Source organism: Castor canadensis, chromosome 5 (assembly GCF_047511655.1).
Source record: "Castor canadensis chromosome 5, mCasCan1.hap1v2, whole genome shotgun sequence".
NCBI classification, from domain to species: Eukaryota; Metazoa; Chordata; class Mammalia; order Rodentia; family Castoridae; genus Castor; species Castor canadensis.
Genome location: NC_133390.1, coordinates 141213139 through 141230427, shown reverse-complemented (window position 1 = coordinate 141230427; position 17289 = coordinate 141213139). Strand labels below are relative to the sequence as shown.

At 44.8% G+C, this 17289-nt stretch overlaps 2 protein-coding genes across 19 annotated transcripts in view; one reads left to right on the top strand and one right to left on the bottom strand.

The window, feature by feature from the left end:
• The window catches only part of Macrod2 (mono-ADP ribosylhydrolase 2), a 2131419-nt gene that overhangs the window by 1895239 nt on the left and 218891 nt on the right, over nucleotides 1-17289 (top strand). For all 9 annotated transcript variants that reach the window (XM_074074308.1, XM_074074312.1, XM_074074314.1 and 6 more), the window contains one exon: nucleotides 16644-16725. In XM_074074308.1, coding sequence (XP_073930409.1) covers nucleotides 16644-16725 — 82 coding nt within the window. The remainder of the gene's footprint in view (nucleotides 1-16643; nucleotides 16726-17289) is intronic.
• Nucleotides 6616-17289, bottom strand: part of LOC141423357 (uncharacterized) — a 52928-nt gene continuing 42254 nt past the window's right edge. For 9 of the 10 annotated variants that reach the window (XM_074074305.1, XM_074074304.1, XM_074074301.1 and 6 more), the window contains 2 exons: nucleotides 16603-16690; nucleotides 6616-13029 (listed from right to left, as the gene is read on the bottom strand). In XM_074074305.1, coding sequence (XP_073930406.1) covers nucleotides 6636-8336 — 1701 coding nt within the window. In that variant the 5' untranslated portion in view covers nucleotides 8337-13029; nucleotides 16603-16690 and the 3' untranslated portion in view covers nucleotides 6616-6635. Of the gene's footprint in view, nucleotides 13030-14063; nucleotides 15039-16602; nucleotides 16691-17289 lie in introns of those variants that run through there. The other variant, XM_074074302.1, reaches the window with a different exon arrangement.

Below are 17289 nucleotides of genomic sequence, written 5' to 3'. Positions count from 1 at the left end.
GGAGGAAAAAGTTTAAGACAGTCTTTAAGATGCTGAGAGCCTCCCCTAGGTATCACATCTTGTACAGCTTCTTCTCTTGGGTGTGGGTGGGTCCTGTGAATATGATGGCACAGTCATTTCCTACATTAGGAAAAGAGATTTTTCACAGATGTACTTAATGTATTTAATCCACTGGGTTAATTAAAAGGAGAGGGTCCTGGTGGGCCTGATCTAATTAGGTAGGCTCTTTAAAAAGATTAGAGATGAAGAAAGACATGGAGACATGTTCTTGCTGTCCCAGGAGAAAGTAAGCACCCATGTCCATGACTATAGTGAAGAATTGCAGGTGACTTCTAGGGGTTCAAAACTGTCTCTGGTCAATAGCTAGCAAGAAAATGGGGACCTCAGTGCTATAACTACAAGGAACAGAATCCTGCCAATAGCTGAGAAGAATAGTCTTGGAGGAAAATACCTAATCTCAGGTGGGGGTTGCAGTGCAGCTGACACCTACATTGCAGCCTTTGAAACTCTGAGCAGAGGACCCAACTAGGTTGGGCCTGGATTTATGACATGCTTGGAGACAGTGAGAAAATTAAGTATCGTTGTTTGAAACCACTACATTTTCAGTAATTTGTTATGCTGCAATAGAAAACTAATACACTGGGAGAATAGATTGCTCTCCTTTGCTTCTCTTGGTGAGAGAGTGTTAGGACCCGGAATCCTATTCCCCCGAGAGACAGAGAGCCAGGCGTGAATGCAATCAACAAAGCAGAGTTTATTGGACTGGCTAGCCAGGGTCGAGCTCCCACACGGACACGCAGGACCGGTTAGGAAAGCAAGACCCTGAGCCTCTTAGGGGGAAATCTTATATAGACTGCAGTGGCGTGCATATTTTTGTTATCAACATTAGACAAGCAGGCAGAGCACATCCTGCACGTACTTCACATCTTGCTCGTACCTCACATCTTGCTCGTATCTCACATCTTGCTCGTATCTCACATCTTGCATTCCTCACATTCTATATGCCCTAACTGAGCCCTGCCGCATTGCTTATCTTATCTACATGGGATGTTTGGTACTGGTTTCTCCAACGAGGGGGTTGGGGCCCGCTGAGACCTCATATTCCTTTCATTCCCCCCTTTCTTATGGCCTAAATTGAGGAATCATCCTCAAGAGGATGAAGAGCCTGATATTGTTGGCGGAGGACCAGAAGTTGGATAGTATTAATTCGACTTTTGACAAAAGTCATAAGTCGGTTTAGAATCCAGGGTCCTATGGTAACAAACAGTAGGATGATTATTATTGGCCCTGCCAGTGCAGATAAAAGGGTAGCCAACCATGGGGACTGGTTAAACCAAGACTCGAACCAGCTTTCCCCTGCCTCTTTTTCTCGTTTTCTTTGTTCCAGGCTCTTTCGGAGTTTAGACATGGAGTCACGAACAACTCCGGTATGGTCAGCGTAAAAACAACATTCTTCCCCTAGAGCAACGCATAGTCCCCCTTTTTGGAGGAACAACAAGTCCAGACCTCGTCGGTTTTGAAGTACTACCTCAGACAGAGAAGTGAGGGATTTTTCTAGGTGGCTAATGGAGGTTTCTATTCTCTCTATATCTTCGTCTATGGCTGCGCGCAGCGAAGACATCCCTTTATGTTGAGTAGCCAGGGAGGCTATGCCGGTCCCTGCCCCAGCCACCCCTAGGCTAAGTAGGGTAGCAATGGTTAGTGTAGAAATAGGCTCTCTCTTCTTTCTCTCACCTGTTCCTATATTCCAGTATGAATATAGACTTTCCTCCGAATGATAGAGGATGCGGGGCAGCACAACCACTATAACACAGAATTCTTTAGAGCTGTTAAACACCTTAGTTGATAGGCATGGGGTGAGTCCGGACCGCGAGCATAGCCACCACCCATTGTCCTTTGGAATTACCCATTTAATAGCATTTCCCCAGGTAGAACTGGCGTTAATAACAGTACATAAGTCCCGTCTGTTCTTTGGCACTTTTCCTAAGCAGGTTCCTTGGCCGTTTACCTGCTGTATGGTCAGACCTCTCTTACGGTCTCCCCAGGAACATTGAGTAGGGTTTTCCTCAGATGAGGTATCGTGAGTGGTGTTTAGCCCTATTGCCTCATAGAATGGGGGCCTCACATCATAACATAACCAACAGGAGTTAGTCATGTTAGGGTTGGTGTGGTTTAACGTCAGGAAGGCAGAACCCACTAGCTCCCAGAGGGGGTCTTTAGATGCGGTCATGAGACTGGGCCTCACCAGGGGAGGGCTGGTTTCTGATGGTCTTGGAGTTGTAACATTAGCCCGAGCTATGGTTGAGGGAAGGTGGTGAGTTGTGGAAGGTTGGGGAGATGGCTTTACATTGGGCGACCTAAGTACCTTATTGGGGCCTACTGCTGTGGACGGTGGCCCTATGGGCTCAATTTTTAATCTGACCACTATGGTCGAGCCAGCATGTCCACCATATTTATAAAATACAAGTCCCCATACCTTACCTTGTATCCACCCAGGGGTGTCCTTCTTGCCAGTTTCAGTGAAAGTGACCTTGATTCTATCTAGATCCGTGGGCTGGCATTTATGGGTGGGTATTGGAATTCTGTGCCCCCATAATATCCCATTTACAAAGGCAAATTTGACTAGGTCTGATTTTGATATCCCCCATTTCCATTCACTATCATTGGATGTGACACATGCCCATGACCTACAGAAGGAGTATTGTATCCCCCCACATTCCTGGTTCTTTTTGTGGCCGGGGCAGGCATAAAACCCATAACGTCGGGCTGACTCCGGGGCAGTAGACTTGTAGGCAGGATTGATGTCTCTGAAGCAGAACTGAAGCTCCGGCCACCAAGTTCCTATGGGGGCAGTGCGAGTAGTCTCGTTGAGGGTGGTATGAGTCTCCCCATCGGTGAGTATCCAGGTTTGCTTATAGGGCTGGTGAGGGTTGGTTTCTGCGAGGCTCCCGCTCTGGGCATTGAGCAAGATCAGAGCGATCAGCCACCCCATCCGTGGCTGCTCCTGAAGGCTCTGCATGTTCCCGGGGCCACAAAAGCTTTAGCTTTAATGGGTTGTCTGGGTGCCGCCGTACAGTCCACTCCTTGACCCCTTCTTGTTTTTGATGATTGGCTCGACGCACGTGGGAGTGGTGGATCCAAGGTCCGATGCCATCAACCTTGAGGGCGGTAGGGGTAGTAAACAGTACAACATAAGGTCCTTTCCATCTAGGCTCTAGGGTTTTGGACTGATGCCTTTTAACCCATACCATGTCACCCGGGACTATGCCATGTTCCGGAGCCGGGTCCCTCTTAACAGCGTGGTATGCTTGAATTAAGGGCCAAATCCGTTGTTGCACTTTAGCTAAAGCCTGCAACATGGTCAGGTAATTTGGGGCCAGATCACCTAGTTCTGGGCTTAAGGTCCTCTGAATGATGGGGGGTGGAGCCCCATACAGGATCTCAAAGGGAGTTAGCCCATGGACATAGGGGGAGTTCCGGACTCGGAAGATGGCCAAGGGAAGGAGTGTCACCCAATCACCGCCAGTCTCCAGGGCCAATTTGGCTAAAGTCTCCTTTAGTGTCCTATTCATCCTTTCTACTTGCCCTGAGCTCTGGGGGTTATATTCACAATGTAGCTTCCAATTGGCCCCCATAGTCTGGGCTAGTCCCTGCAGGACCTTACTAACAAAAGCCGGACCGTTATCTGACCCAATTGCCTCGGGCACCCCATATCTGGGTATGATTTCCTCTAGCAAAGCCTTTGCCACTACCTGACTCGTCTCCTTCTTTGTAGGAAAAGCCTCCACCCAGCCTGAAAAGGTATCTATGAATACCAGCAAATATTTGTACCCAAACTTTCCCGGTTTTACCTCAGTAAAATCCACTTCCCAACTTCTTCCAGGAGCCCTCCCCCGTTCCCGAGTACCTGTATGGTGCCCCTCCCTTCGTCCTGGTTTCATGATTGTGCAGCTGGCACAATCTTCCACAATTTGGCGGACTGCTATGGTCTGGTTCGGAAATCGGAGCTGCGCAGATGTCAACAAGTCTAGTAATTTTCTCCGCCCCAAATGGGTGGACTTATGTAAGTTAGCCAACAGGAATCGTCCGAGTTTTTCAGGCAGAATTAACTTGCCTTCCAAGTCACTTTTCCATCCATCTTCCCCTTCTCTAAAGGGGGAGTGGGCTCTCATCCAAGTGAAATCCTCTGTGGAGTACTCTGGTCGGGGGGGTAGCGGAGGGAGCTCTGGGACCGGCACGTCTATCGCCGCAACCGTGGAAGGTTGCCCTGTCTCCATGGGAGGACTCACCATTGCTACTCTCTTTGCTTCTTGATCTGCTCTGTTGTTACCGACAGCTTCCGGCGTCTTGGCAGACTGGTGGCCTGGGACATACATCACTGCCACTGCCTTCGGTTTTTCCACTGCCATTAATAGACGCTGGACTTCGGCTAGGTTCTTTAGATGTTTTCCTTCTGCTGTGCGGAATCCTCTTTCGCGATAGATGGCCCCATGGACATGGATGGTACCGAAAGCATAGCGGCTATCGGTGTAGATATTGACTCGCTTTCCTTTTGCCCTCTCCAGGGCCTCTGCCAAGGCAATTAATTCCGCTTTTTGGGCTGATGTTCCGGGTGGGAGGGCGCTGCTCCATACCGTATTTCCTTCTTGGTCGACTACAGCTGCCCCTGCCCTTCGGGCTCCATCTTGGAAAAAACTGCTTCCATCCGTGTACCAGTTTAATTTGCAGCCGGACAGGGGGGTATCCTTTAGGTCAGCCCGTACCTGTGTAACTTCGGAGAGGAATTCTTTGCAGTTATGGACAGGTGTCTGCAGTTCCGGGTTAGGCAACAAGGTGGCAGGGTTCAGGATTACGGGATCTGTGAATGTGATCCGAGGGGAATCCAACAAGAGCCCCTGGTAATGGGTGAGCCTGGCATTCGTCATCCATTTCCCAGGGGGTTGTTTAAGGATTCCCTCCACCGGGTGAGGGGCTGTTACCCAGAGGGCCTGTCCAAAGGTTAGTTTATCGGCTTCTCTCACCAGCACGGCAATGGCCGCTATGATGCGGAGGCAGGGGGGCCATCCTGCCGCTACTGCGTCTAATTTCTTGGAAAAGTATGCCACTGGTCTCTTCCAGGGACCTAGCTGTTGGGTCAAGACTCCTTTGGCTACCCCCTTTTTCTCATCTACAAACAGAGTGAATGGTCTTGTAGGATCTGGCAAGGCTAAGGCAGGGGCCTGCAAAAGAGCGTCTTTTAGCTGATCAAAGGCCTGTTGTTCTCTCTCTCCCCAACTCCAATCTGGAGCTTCTTTGGTGGCCTCATATAGGGGTCTGGCTATTTCCGCAAATCCTGGAATCCAGAGTCTACAGAACCCCGCGGAGCCCAGGAATTCTCTCACCCCCCTAGTGGATGTCGGGGATGGGATAGCCAGAATAGTCTGTTTCATGGCATCAGTCAGCCACCTTGCCCCATCTGCAATCCGATAACCCAAATACGTCACTGACCTTTTACAGATGTGAGTTTTCTTGGCACTTGCCCGATACCCCAGCTCACCTAATTCCGTTAGCAGGTGTTCAGTAGCCTTGATGCACTCCTCTCGGGTTTCTGCCGCTAACAGTAAGTCATCAACATACTGTAATAGAGTGACTCGTGGGTGGCTCCGACGAAAAGGTTCCAGGTCCTGGCTCAGGGCCTCATTAAACAGGGTGGGAGAGTTTTTAAATCCTTGCGGCAGTCTGGTCCAAGTGAGCTGTCCGGATTGGCCCCCATCTTCTTGCCATTCGAAAGCAAATAGCGGCTGACTAATTTCTGACAATGGAATGCTGAAGAAAGCATCTTTCAAATCAAGGGTTGTATACCATACTTGCGAGGGGGGTAGGTGGCTGAGCAAGGTATAGGGATTCGGAACGGTGGGATGAATGTCCTCCGTCCGCTCGTTTACCTTTCGTAGGTCTTGCACAGGCCTATAGTCCCCGCTTCCCGGCTTTCGGACGGGGAGCAGAGGAGTATTCCAGGCAGACTGACAAGGTCGCAGTACTCCTTCCTTTATTAGCCTGTGGATATGAGGGGCTATGCCTCTTCGGGCCTCCTCAGGCATAGGATACTGTTTCACCCGAATGGGGAGAGCAGAAGCCTTCAATTGTATAACTACGGGCGGGAGGTGTTTGGCGAGGCCGGTTCCCGCAGTCTCTGCCCAGGCCGTGGGAAATCTTTTTACCCAATGAGTCATGTCCCCTCCTGGTTCCTGTTGACTCTCAAACAGACGATGCTCGTCAGCCAATGATAGGGACAAGACATGAATCGGGCTCCCTTCTCGATCAGTCACAATTATTCCATCTGGTTCAAAATGGATATGGGCCCCTATTTTGGTGAGTAGGTCCCGTCCGAGCAGGGGAGCGGGGCTCTCAGGGACGACCAAGAAGGAGTGTGTGACCTGGTGTTTTCCTAAGTTCACCTTTCTTTTGGTAGTCCATGTACATAACTGCGTACCGGTGGCCCCCTGAACAACACTTGTTCGTGCCTTGTTCAAAGGTCCATGTGCCTTGTTTAAAACCGAATATTGGGCGCCGGTATCCACCATGAACCCCATCGGCTTCCCCTCCACATGCATTGTTACCCAGGACTCAGGGAGGGGATCTGAGCCCCGTCTCCTTCAGTCCTCTTCTCCGGCTAGTAGGACTCTGGCCTGCTCTACTGCTCGTTCCCTTTCCCTGTTTTCCCCCGGTCTCCTTCCAAACCCTCTTCTTCCCTTTAACTTAGGACATTCTCTCTTCCAATGCCCCGTTTCCTTACAGTAAAAACAGTGTTCCTTATCCGGGGTCCTGGCGTGGCCCCCTCCTCTGGGTTGGTCCCGGACACCCGCTAGGAAAATACGAGCCATTTCTCTCTGTTGCTTTCGGTTTTCCTTAGCCTGGAACTCCCGGTCCTCCTTTCTCAATTTCTCCTGGGCTTCCCTGTCTTCCTTTCTCTGTCTTTCCTCCCTTTCTTCTGGAGTTTCCCTAGCGGTAAAGACCTTTTCTGCTACCTGTAGCATTTCCCTTATAGTCATCTCCCCTAAGTTTTCCTGTTTATTGAGTTTTCTCCTAATGTCTGGGGCTGCCTGATTAATGAATGAGAGTACCACAGCAGACCGGTGGAGGTCCGCCTCAGGGTCAATCGGGGTGTACTGACGGTATGCCTCATGGAGGCGCTCTAAGAAACCGGCTGGGCTTTCGTTTTCCCCTTGAATGACTGCTTTTACTTTTGCAAAATTGGTGGGCCTTCTAGCGGCCGCTCGGAGACCGGCCATAAGAGTCTGGCGGTAGATCCGAAGACGCTCCCTACCTTCTGCGGTCCCAAAATCCCAATCAGGGCGGCGTAGGGGAAAAGCCTCGTCTATGGCCGGTTGGAGAGTTGTGGGTCTCCCATTATCCCCCAAGACGTTCTTCCTCGCTTCGTTGAGGATGCGCTCTCGTTCCTCCGTCGTAAAAAGAGTATTGAGCAGCTGATGACAGTCATCCCAAGTGGGGCGGTGTGTATGCATGATGGACTCCAGGAGATCTATGAGACACTTGGGGTCTTCAGAAAAGGGCGGGTTCTGCGTCCTCCAGTTATATAGATCACTGGAGGAGAAGGGCCAGTACTGAAACTGTTGCCCTCCTCCCGGTCCCCCTTGGCCCACCATCCGGACTGGAAGTGTAGGGACAGTTTCCTCCCCCTGTGTTGATGAGGGGGGCCCGTCTTCCCCCTCCCTTTCCCGGATCCCTCGGGGGCGAAGTCTTCGACCCATTCCTCCTCCTGCTGCCAGTCCTGTTGAGGAGGATGAGGAAATTTCCTCCTCCGGGGCACTGGCTTGGCCAGGGGGAGTCACGTATGGAGGCGGCCGATCTTCCTCTGCCCCTGCGAGGGATGGGTAAAGGGGGGAACTCTCTGGTAAGACCGGAGATGGTGAAGGAGATGCCCTAATTTGAGGACCGGTCAAGGTGGGAAGAGGAAGTTTTTCCTCCTCCTTTATGACCAAGGCGGGCGTGACTGGGGTTTTAGCCCCGGGGGCCGAACTGGAGGGGTGGGTCAGAAAAACTGTTAACCAAGGGGGAGGGTTCCTCACCAGATCCTCCCAAACCAAAATGTAAGGAACTTGGTCTGGATGGCCTCGATTGTCTGGCTGAAAAATGACTGCTTTAACCTTAGTGATCAGGTCTAGGGAGAGGGAACCTTGAATGGGCCACCCGACTCCAAAGGTGGGCCACTCTGCAGAACAAAAGGTGTCGAACTTACCTTTCTTGATGACCAGACCCGCATTTAAGGCCCTCTCTTTAACTTCTGGAAAGTGAGAAAGGATCAGAGACTTTGGGGTTGTTTGTCCCTGTCCCATTGTGGAAGGAGACTCAAACACCAAGAGAGATAGAACAAAAAGGGTAAAGGCAACAATAATTCCACACACACACAACACTCTCCAGCACTCGCTCGGACCGGTCCTTCTCTCACACTGGTGCGCACCCCATTCAACCTCCTCACCATCCAACTGGGATATCAGGCCGAAAGGCGTCCACTTGACGGGTGGTCGGTCGACTAGCTCAATTAGTTCTTCACCTGGCGCCAGGGTTCCTAAAATGCTCGAGCCCAAATGAGAGGAAAGCCTCTCCCAATAGGACCCTGTGGTCCCCCTTGCAAGATTCCCAGAATGAATCTCCCTGGGGATTGGCCGAATCCCCGCCGCGGCCCAAATGGAACACTCAAGTTCCTCCAAATGAGGGTCTGGGATCCCCTCCCAACGCCTAGGACTTGGGATCGCCCCTGCTTTCTCGCAGGCAGGTTCTGTCTCTCGAGAAAATGAAATCTCGGTGGGACCTCCAAATGTTAGGACCCGGAATCCTATTCCCCCGAGAGACAGAGAGCCAGGCGTGAATGCAATCAACAAAGCAGAGTTTATTGGACTGGCTAGCCAGGGTCGAGCTCCCACACGGACACGCAGGACCGGTTAGGAAAGCAAGACCCTGAGCCTCTTAGGGGGAAATCTTATATAGACTGCAGTGGCGTGCATATTTTTGTTATCAACATTAGACAAGCAGGCAGAGCACATCCTGCACGTACTTCACATCTTGCTCGTACCTCACATCTTGCTCGTATCTCACATCTTGCTCGTATCTCACATCTTGTATTCCTCACATTCTATATGCCCTAACTGAGCCCTGCCGCATTGCTTATCTTATCTACATGGGATGTTTGGTACTGGTTTCTCCAACAAGGGGGTTGGGGCCCGCTGAGACCTCATATTCCTTTCAAGAGGAGGAACTAAATTTCAGGTATTGCAACTTCTTGTTCTTATACCTCAGCTAATCAGCAATGACCTCACCCCTTTACAATTTTATTTATCCTTGACTTACTCAGCACCAAGGAAGCTTCACCTGTCCTGGCCCTCCACCCTCTCAAAACCTTTGTACAAATTTAATACTTAAACCCTTACATTTAATTCACTTATTACCAGAAACCACTACTTTATGAGCTGTACCCCACATCTAAGCCTATACAGGAGAGGCTGTTGGTTTCTCTTTCAGGAAGCCTGGGATTTCATTCTAGCTGTCCATCAGAATGTATTTACACAGGATAGCCTTCCATCAGTCCATAGTTATGGCAGTTTTTGCATGCACAACAGATCTCTGAATATTTGTCATTGGGGAAGCAAATTACATTCATCAGAAACCATTCATTCTCCCAGTATTGCTGAACACATGATAATCTTGGCTGTGTCAGCTGCCCTATGACTGGTAATGTGAAAAATGGAGGTCAACTGCAGATATCACAAACCTGCTTTACTCTGTAACCCTCTTCAGGGGCAGTGGATGTGATGCTGAAAAAGATTAATAGAACTTATGTCATCATGTTTATGGGACATAAAAACCCCCCACTGTGGATTAAGGATTATGTTGGTGAAAGAAATATATCTTTACTCCTTTTATGCCTTGATGGGTGAGCTGCAGTTGGCATCAGTGGAAATATATGGAGAGATTGCCTTCGGAAGGTCAGCCTTTAAAGGACTTTTTTGACCTCTAAGTCAATGAAAATAGATTTTTGATTGTTGACTGAGACAACTGTAACATAAGACTTTCAACCTTTAAAAAATTCTCATTGAAGTGTAACATACATATAGTTCCTGAATGCACAGCTTGATAAATTTGTACAAACTGAACACATCCACGGAACCAACATCTAGATCAAAAACCAAGATGCTAGGCGTTCCTTTAAGTTGGCTTTCAGCAACCCTTACCTTGGAGTAATTGCTACACTAACTTCTGATAACCACAGGTGATTTTGTCCATTTCTATAATGTTTTGAACTTCATAAGAATGGACTTATCCAGCATATTCTTTTTTTCTGGATTCTTCTATGCAACATTATGTTTGTGAAATTTAGCTGTATTATTATTAGTAGTTGTAGGCTTTTTCATTCTCATTGTTTTGTAATATTTCACTGTATGAATACATTAATTTACTTATTCATTATACCATTTATGGGCATTTAAGTAGCTTCCAATTTGAAGATACTTTCAGATAGCACAGCTATTAACATTCTCATATGAAGCTTTTGGTGAACAAATGTGTATGTTTTTATGGGATTCTACCTAAGAATACCATTGCTAGATCATAGGGTTTATGTATATTCAGCTAATTTAATAGATAACAGTCTAATAACCTTCTGAAGTGGTTGCACCTAATCTTTAGCAATACTTTATATTGTCTTTTCATTTGACAGATCTTTGTGCCTTTACTAAATGCTGGTTTATAAGGTATCACTGTCACTATTTTAAACTAAAAAGCGCCCTGTATGAAAACATCAGAACTAAGCTGTCGAGCTATTATACTCAACATAATGTCACAGTTGGTGACATGAATAATTCATGTCCTTTATGTAGTGCTTTTCCACTTTGTGAAAGCATCCAGGCTCCTCTACACTTATGTTCATAGGCTTTCTGGCAAATATAAACACTTTGAAAAAGTATCTGGCACATACCTACATTTTAGTCCAGTCTACTTGTTTGGCCATATATGCTACAAGTATTTTCAGAATTCCTATTATGCATGAGGATCTCTGCTATGCATTTGTGATTCTTCACAAGATTCTAGTTTAGGGTATGAGGAAGGCTAGGGTCAAGTAGTGAACTCTAGAAAATACTAATGTTGCCTTCTATATTATTTGGTATGATGTATTAGACTGGGGATCAATAGGAGTTTCTTGACAAATTTTCCATTGAAAAGTCGGTCATTCTAGTTGGGCATGGTGGTGGGTATATACTCCTCTTGAGAGGCAGAAGCAGGAGGACCAGAAGTTCAAGGCCAGCCCAGACAAAGTAATCAAGACCCTATCTCAAAAACAAAATGTAAACAAAAGGGCTGGGGTGCATGGATCAAGTGGTAACATGCTTGCTTAGCATGTGCGAGTTCCTAGGTTCAATTCCCAGTACAGAAAAAATAAGTCAGTCATTTTAAATATGTGAAATTAAGTACAGAAGAATGAACACACACTTTAGGAAGTTCACTGAGAAATGGACTAAGACTAACAAACTTCATTTTGAAGAAAGCAATTAGAATTTAAGTAGCTTTGACAAGCTATGTACCTCTAAAAAGGAACATTGGTATTTTTTGTGCTTCACTGAGTTTTTCTTCTACATGCTACTCAGTGAACTGATGTCAAGAGCATATCAGTTCAGGTTTAATCACTGAAGCAGAACTCTATGAGTGAAGTGGAATAAGTCCAGTGAAGTGGGCTAGATTTCATACAGTTATAGGAGACAGTGGGAAAGTAAATGTCCAGAAGGGATGGTTTCAGAACAACAAAAAGTTCCTTATCAGGGCCCATGAAATATAACTAGTGTAGAAGTCTATGGAAGACAAGTGAACAGGGTCTGGAGTAGGTCAGCAGGGCAGGTGGACAAGAGCAAGTGTTCATGAAAAAAGCTGAATTCAAAATGGGAGAGAATAAGGACAGTGTGGAAGCCATGACAAAAACTCGAACCCACATGGACACCCTAGCATGTGTGTCTGTCTCCCATTGTATCAGACCTCAAAGCTGCAATGCCTGGCAGCAGGAACCAGTGTCCTACCTACAGAAGTACATATGTGCATTGCCCAAGTCTCAAATTCTCAGATTCTACTGAGGCAGAGCCCAGCAGAATCTGGAGAAGCCCAGCAGCTGGCTGCTACCCCAATACCAAGGTGATGGATTACAATGTGCACAACAGAACTTTAGAACAACTCTCTGGTGTTTTGGCTGTATCTGCACTTCTGCCCTACAAATCTCATGGAAATTTCTCTGTACACAACCTTCACCCAGAACTGCGCAGATAAATGTAGCTCCCGGTTGCCATAGTGCAAATTTGCTGCAAAGATAGCCTATAGCAGAGTTATGGAGAAGAAACAAACCATAGAGCCAACATAATTCAATCCTTTCATTATGTGGGTATTGAAAACTGGGTCCCTTAGAGATAAGAGCCCATTCAATTTCACAGAGCTAGTAATAGGGCGAGAAACTCAATCATATGGGTCTCTGTGAGATCACAGAAAGAATGTTGGGTGTGAAGTTAAGACACCTGAGCTTTTGTCATTAATTATTTTGAGAGGCCTGGGGAAAAATACTCAACTTGTAGATTCATGCTTCCTAGGAAGAAAATGGTATATAGACTACGCACAACAAGGTGGAGGTGCTCATTTAGTAACTGATGAATAAACGAATAGTCTCTCAAGAACCATCATTTTACAAAATTGTCCTATGGCTTCAGAAAGAAAAAATATTACAAAATATTGAAACCATCCTCCTGGGTCTTAGTAGTAAACCATTCTTATAGTTCTCATGAAATTTATCCAGGACCCTGGATCACCTGGGCCCTTCTTCCTTTGCAGACACCAGATTTCCAGTCTCTCAGCCATGTTGCAACCAGACTTTCTGTGTTATTCTTGTCACCCCAAGGTGGCTTCTACTGACTTGACCCATTCAATCTGAGCTTTCCAACAGGATTCAACTACTATACATCTGAAAAGAACAAGACTCCAAAAAGTGGTTCTAGGACGAAGCTGGAAGGAAAGAAGATTTATAGTTAGATAATTCTATGTCTTTGCTCATGAATTCATTAACAGCATTTAGCAAGAATGTTTCATCTCTATTTCATGTGGCAGTACCAGCTGGGGTGACTCAAATGCCTAGAGCTGCATCTATTCCCCCGCAGCTAGGGCTCTTGCAAGGACAGATTCTCCACATGGCCTTGCTGCTTCTTCATTGCATGATGATTGCACACAAGAATGAGCATCCCCAGAGGACCAGGAAGAATCTGTATTGTCTTTTATGATTTAGAATGTCTTCTTCATTTCAACCACAGTCATAGGCCTTCCAGATTCAAGAAAAGGAAGTTTAGATCCTACCTCTCAATGAGAGAAGTATCATTATTTTATTGTAAGGATTGCTGTAAGTTAAAGAATGATCAGCACCCAAATACAGAGTTTATCAACTTAATGAGCTCTTATCCAACACCCCAGAGAATGTATATATATGCAAATATATAAATACATATGCATATACATACTTAATAACTACTGGTGAATGAGGGTAATTCTTAGATTCAATTAGCTCCCAAGATATCTTTAGTGTTATGCCTAAGGTTAAGGACAGGAAGCTGGGCCATTCAATTCTTTTAAAATTAAAGTGCTTCATCATCCATTTTATCTTGGTGAAAATAAATTGGGCTGCTGAATTTTGGATCCGAATTATTTCCATAGTAACAGAGCCTAATGTGCTAAAGGTAGATTATACTTCCTCATAATATTCAAAAACATCTGGATATGGACTCTAGGTTGTTTAAAAGTACACTTAGTAGCAGAGAATAGTACTGCTATTCTCCACAAACACACACATGCACACTTTCTGCCCCCCCACACTCATTCAAGGAATATGAATGAGTGAATATGAATGATAAAAACATCACAGAATTAATTGTTCTTAAATATAGAGGGAAATGGGTAGAAATAAAATTGCCCAGCTTGGTCTTCTTAGATTTTCATTAAGTCAAATTTCTTGCTTTTGATTTTTATCAGTTAGGTGATTTTAAAAATACCTTGACATTTGAAGCCAGAGGGGAAAAAACTCAACAACCATAGGTAGAAAAGTGAGTATAATCATGGTTTCCAAGTAGCTCATTACAAGTGGAAAGTAGTGTCTAAGGGAAGATATTAAGGATGAGAAGAATGTTATTATCAATTTTAGGAAATTTAATTGTGAAGTATTTCAAACACATAAAATAATGTATCAATATACCTACCACCGTATATCCATATGCCAGCAATAGCTAGAGTTAATAGCTACTATTCATTTGCCATATTTTCTCAAATATCCTTTTTTCTAAATAATAGCTGTTCAGTCAAATCCCTACCTATCTCATCCTTTACCTCCCTCCAACCATCATTATCTTAAAAGTACATATGCCATTCATTCATGTACTTTCATATGTTAGCACTAATAAAACATAAACTGAGGCACATTGAAATTTTAGAGTTTTTGCATTAGGCAGTTCATGAATTAGACTCATTAGTTAATGAATTAGTTCATGCATTAGGCAGTTCCAGACTTCAAGCAGTTCTGGGTTCCACAGAAGGGGCACGAGGAGGCTTTTGTAGACTGAACATAGATGCAAAGAATATCTGAGCCAGGTATGATAGTTCACACATGTAATCCCAGCATTAGGGGAATAGAGGCAGAAAGATCACGAGTTTGAGGTCAGTCTTGTAAATATAGAAAGTTCCAGGCCAGTCTGGGCTTTAGGACTCTAACTCAAAACAACAAAGAGAAAGGCAAAGGGAGAGAGAGAAAAAAAGGAGGAGGAGGAGGAGAGAAGGAGAAGGAAGGAAAGAAGGAAAAGGAAGGAAGGAAGGAAGGAAGGAGCAGGAGCCTTATTTGAATCATTCCAGGGAAAAGTCCCTACTTAGAGATCAGGTGGCAGTTTATGATTGGTTAAGCTTAAGTTCACACTTGATTTGCTTAGTGGGAACTCAAGTTTATGGAGCCACCTCAGCCTAATGTTCTATCAATTAATTATTTTAATAGTACTGTTCTATCTTTATGTTTTAAAATTTTGTAGAAATGACATCATAGAGTCTATGCTCTTTGGCAACTCTTTTCTATCATGCAACATTATGACTTTGAGCTTAGCCACAGACCATGAACATGCCATAAGGGAAATGAACAAGCACATTCGTTATTGCACAGTTAACAACTTATGCAACTAAACTTAATTTGCCTGGAGAATGAGTTGATGGAGACAGTTTTTCATATGTAGGAAATGTTAATGATATGAAAATGGGACTAGACATCAGACTCAAAGGCAAAAACAGGAAAAAGGAAGAATGGTTATTTGTGTCCCAGTCTTTCTATTATTGAACACCAGGTAGTTTCTCTTATAATGCATTCTGTGAAAAACAATTTTGGGGCTGCATGATCTTTGTTTATTGCAGCATGGAAGTCAGCAACTTCCAGGAGCCAGTTCACCCTGCTTAGGTGAATACTCATGCAGGGATTAAGAAGTCACACATCTGGGTTTGCATCAGGCGACCTCTCTGATTCCTTGTGACTAAGCCACCATGTGTTGCCTCTGCTGGCCCTGTGTCTTACTGGGAACTGTCATTCTTGGTTGTAGGATGTATATCCTACAAGATAGAAGACAGGAAGGCTAGGTGAGTGATATCCATTTAGGTTCTTTCGGCTGTGTGCACATTCTACCTCCTTTTTCTGCTTCCATGAGAAATGCCTTACTGGACGTTTTGTTCAGTTTGTCAGTTACAATTTAATAGAGTGAATGATTTTGAATGATTTTTTGCATTGTTAAAAACTAAAGGACTATTTATTTTCAGGACACAAAATTGAGTCACTGATTTACTATCAAATATAGATGAACTATTATGAATACTCCATCTCAAGTCTCTGTTTACCACATTGCTCTCTGAATATTTCAAAGAAACTCCTTACATGTAGAAGTTCTCTCAAAAGAAGCAAAAAGCACTGTGCACACATTTTAGTTTTGAGGTGACGTTTGCCTACTCTACAATATCTACCAAATTAAACGTTACATTGACCTTGTGTTACTTTCAAATAATGATATATTATTTCTGTTGTATTTCTGGGTATGCTAGACGAAAAGCAAGTGACTTCATGCAAATTAAATTCCATGAAAGCTTTTAGGCCATGTTTAAATACTAACGGGTTTGATAAATATCTTTGTTTAACAGGAGTAGGACAAAGAGCTCTTTGTTTACTGACATACTTTATTGTCATTCTACTGTATACTTCTCTTGTGGCTATTTTATAGAACATAAAGTCTAGGTATCCTGTCAGAATCTCAGCTCTTATTTATAGCTTGCTGCAAAGTGGCTATTGTCATCTATTAGTTTTATTTGATTTATATAATATCTTTCCACCAAAAAGCCCATGGGTTTATTTATATAAAGAACTTCCCCCTCCCCCCATCACATGCACACTCACACATACAGCCTGGAGCCTCATGCATTGCTGTGATACAGTTATCATTATAGAGTGTCAAAACTGCATGAGGGGTTTCCATTGCTTTTGTTTGTTCTAAGGCCATGTTTTAGATAAATACTTGCCATATTTTCTTTCATCTTGAGTGTTTATCATTTGCCTCTAGGTGGATCGGATCATCTTCTGTGTTTTCCTAGAAGTTGACTTCAAAATCTACAAAAAGAAAATGAGTGAGTTTTTCCCTATAGGTAAGTAAAGCCATTTGTTTCCTTCGAAATTGAGAATTGAAGAAGTGGAGGCATCACTTATACTTGTATTTCATTTTACATCTTCAGGATTGTTACAACTATGACTCCACTATGTCAGTCAGCCCTGCAAACTTGTATCATTGTTCTAAGAACTGAAGGAGAGAGCAGAAATTCCCAGCCCTAGACCTCTCTGTCCCATGAAGTCATTCTGTTGTCTTAGGGAAGTCATTTCATCTCTTGGCTCTCTATTCCTACAACAAAATTGAGGGATTAGACCAAATGACTCCTAAGGACCATTCCTCTGGCCCTAAATTTCATGATTTGTGCTTTCTTACCCAATCTGTGAAATTTCCTGGTCTTCCTACATAGGCAATATTAAGCCCCTTGTTGGAGATTGTAAAGACCCATTTATATTTGTAGTCAGAATTCAGACTTTCATCCATTCCATCCCCTTTCCACCCAATTTTCTGACCCCAAATGGCAATGACTACAGCAATATTTTCTAGGGCGATCTGAGAATAGTAGTCATTTGCCTATTTCACACTTCCTTTTAGAATGTAGGTG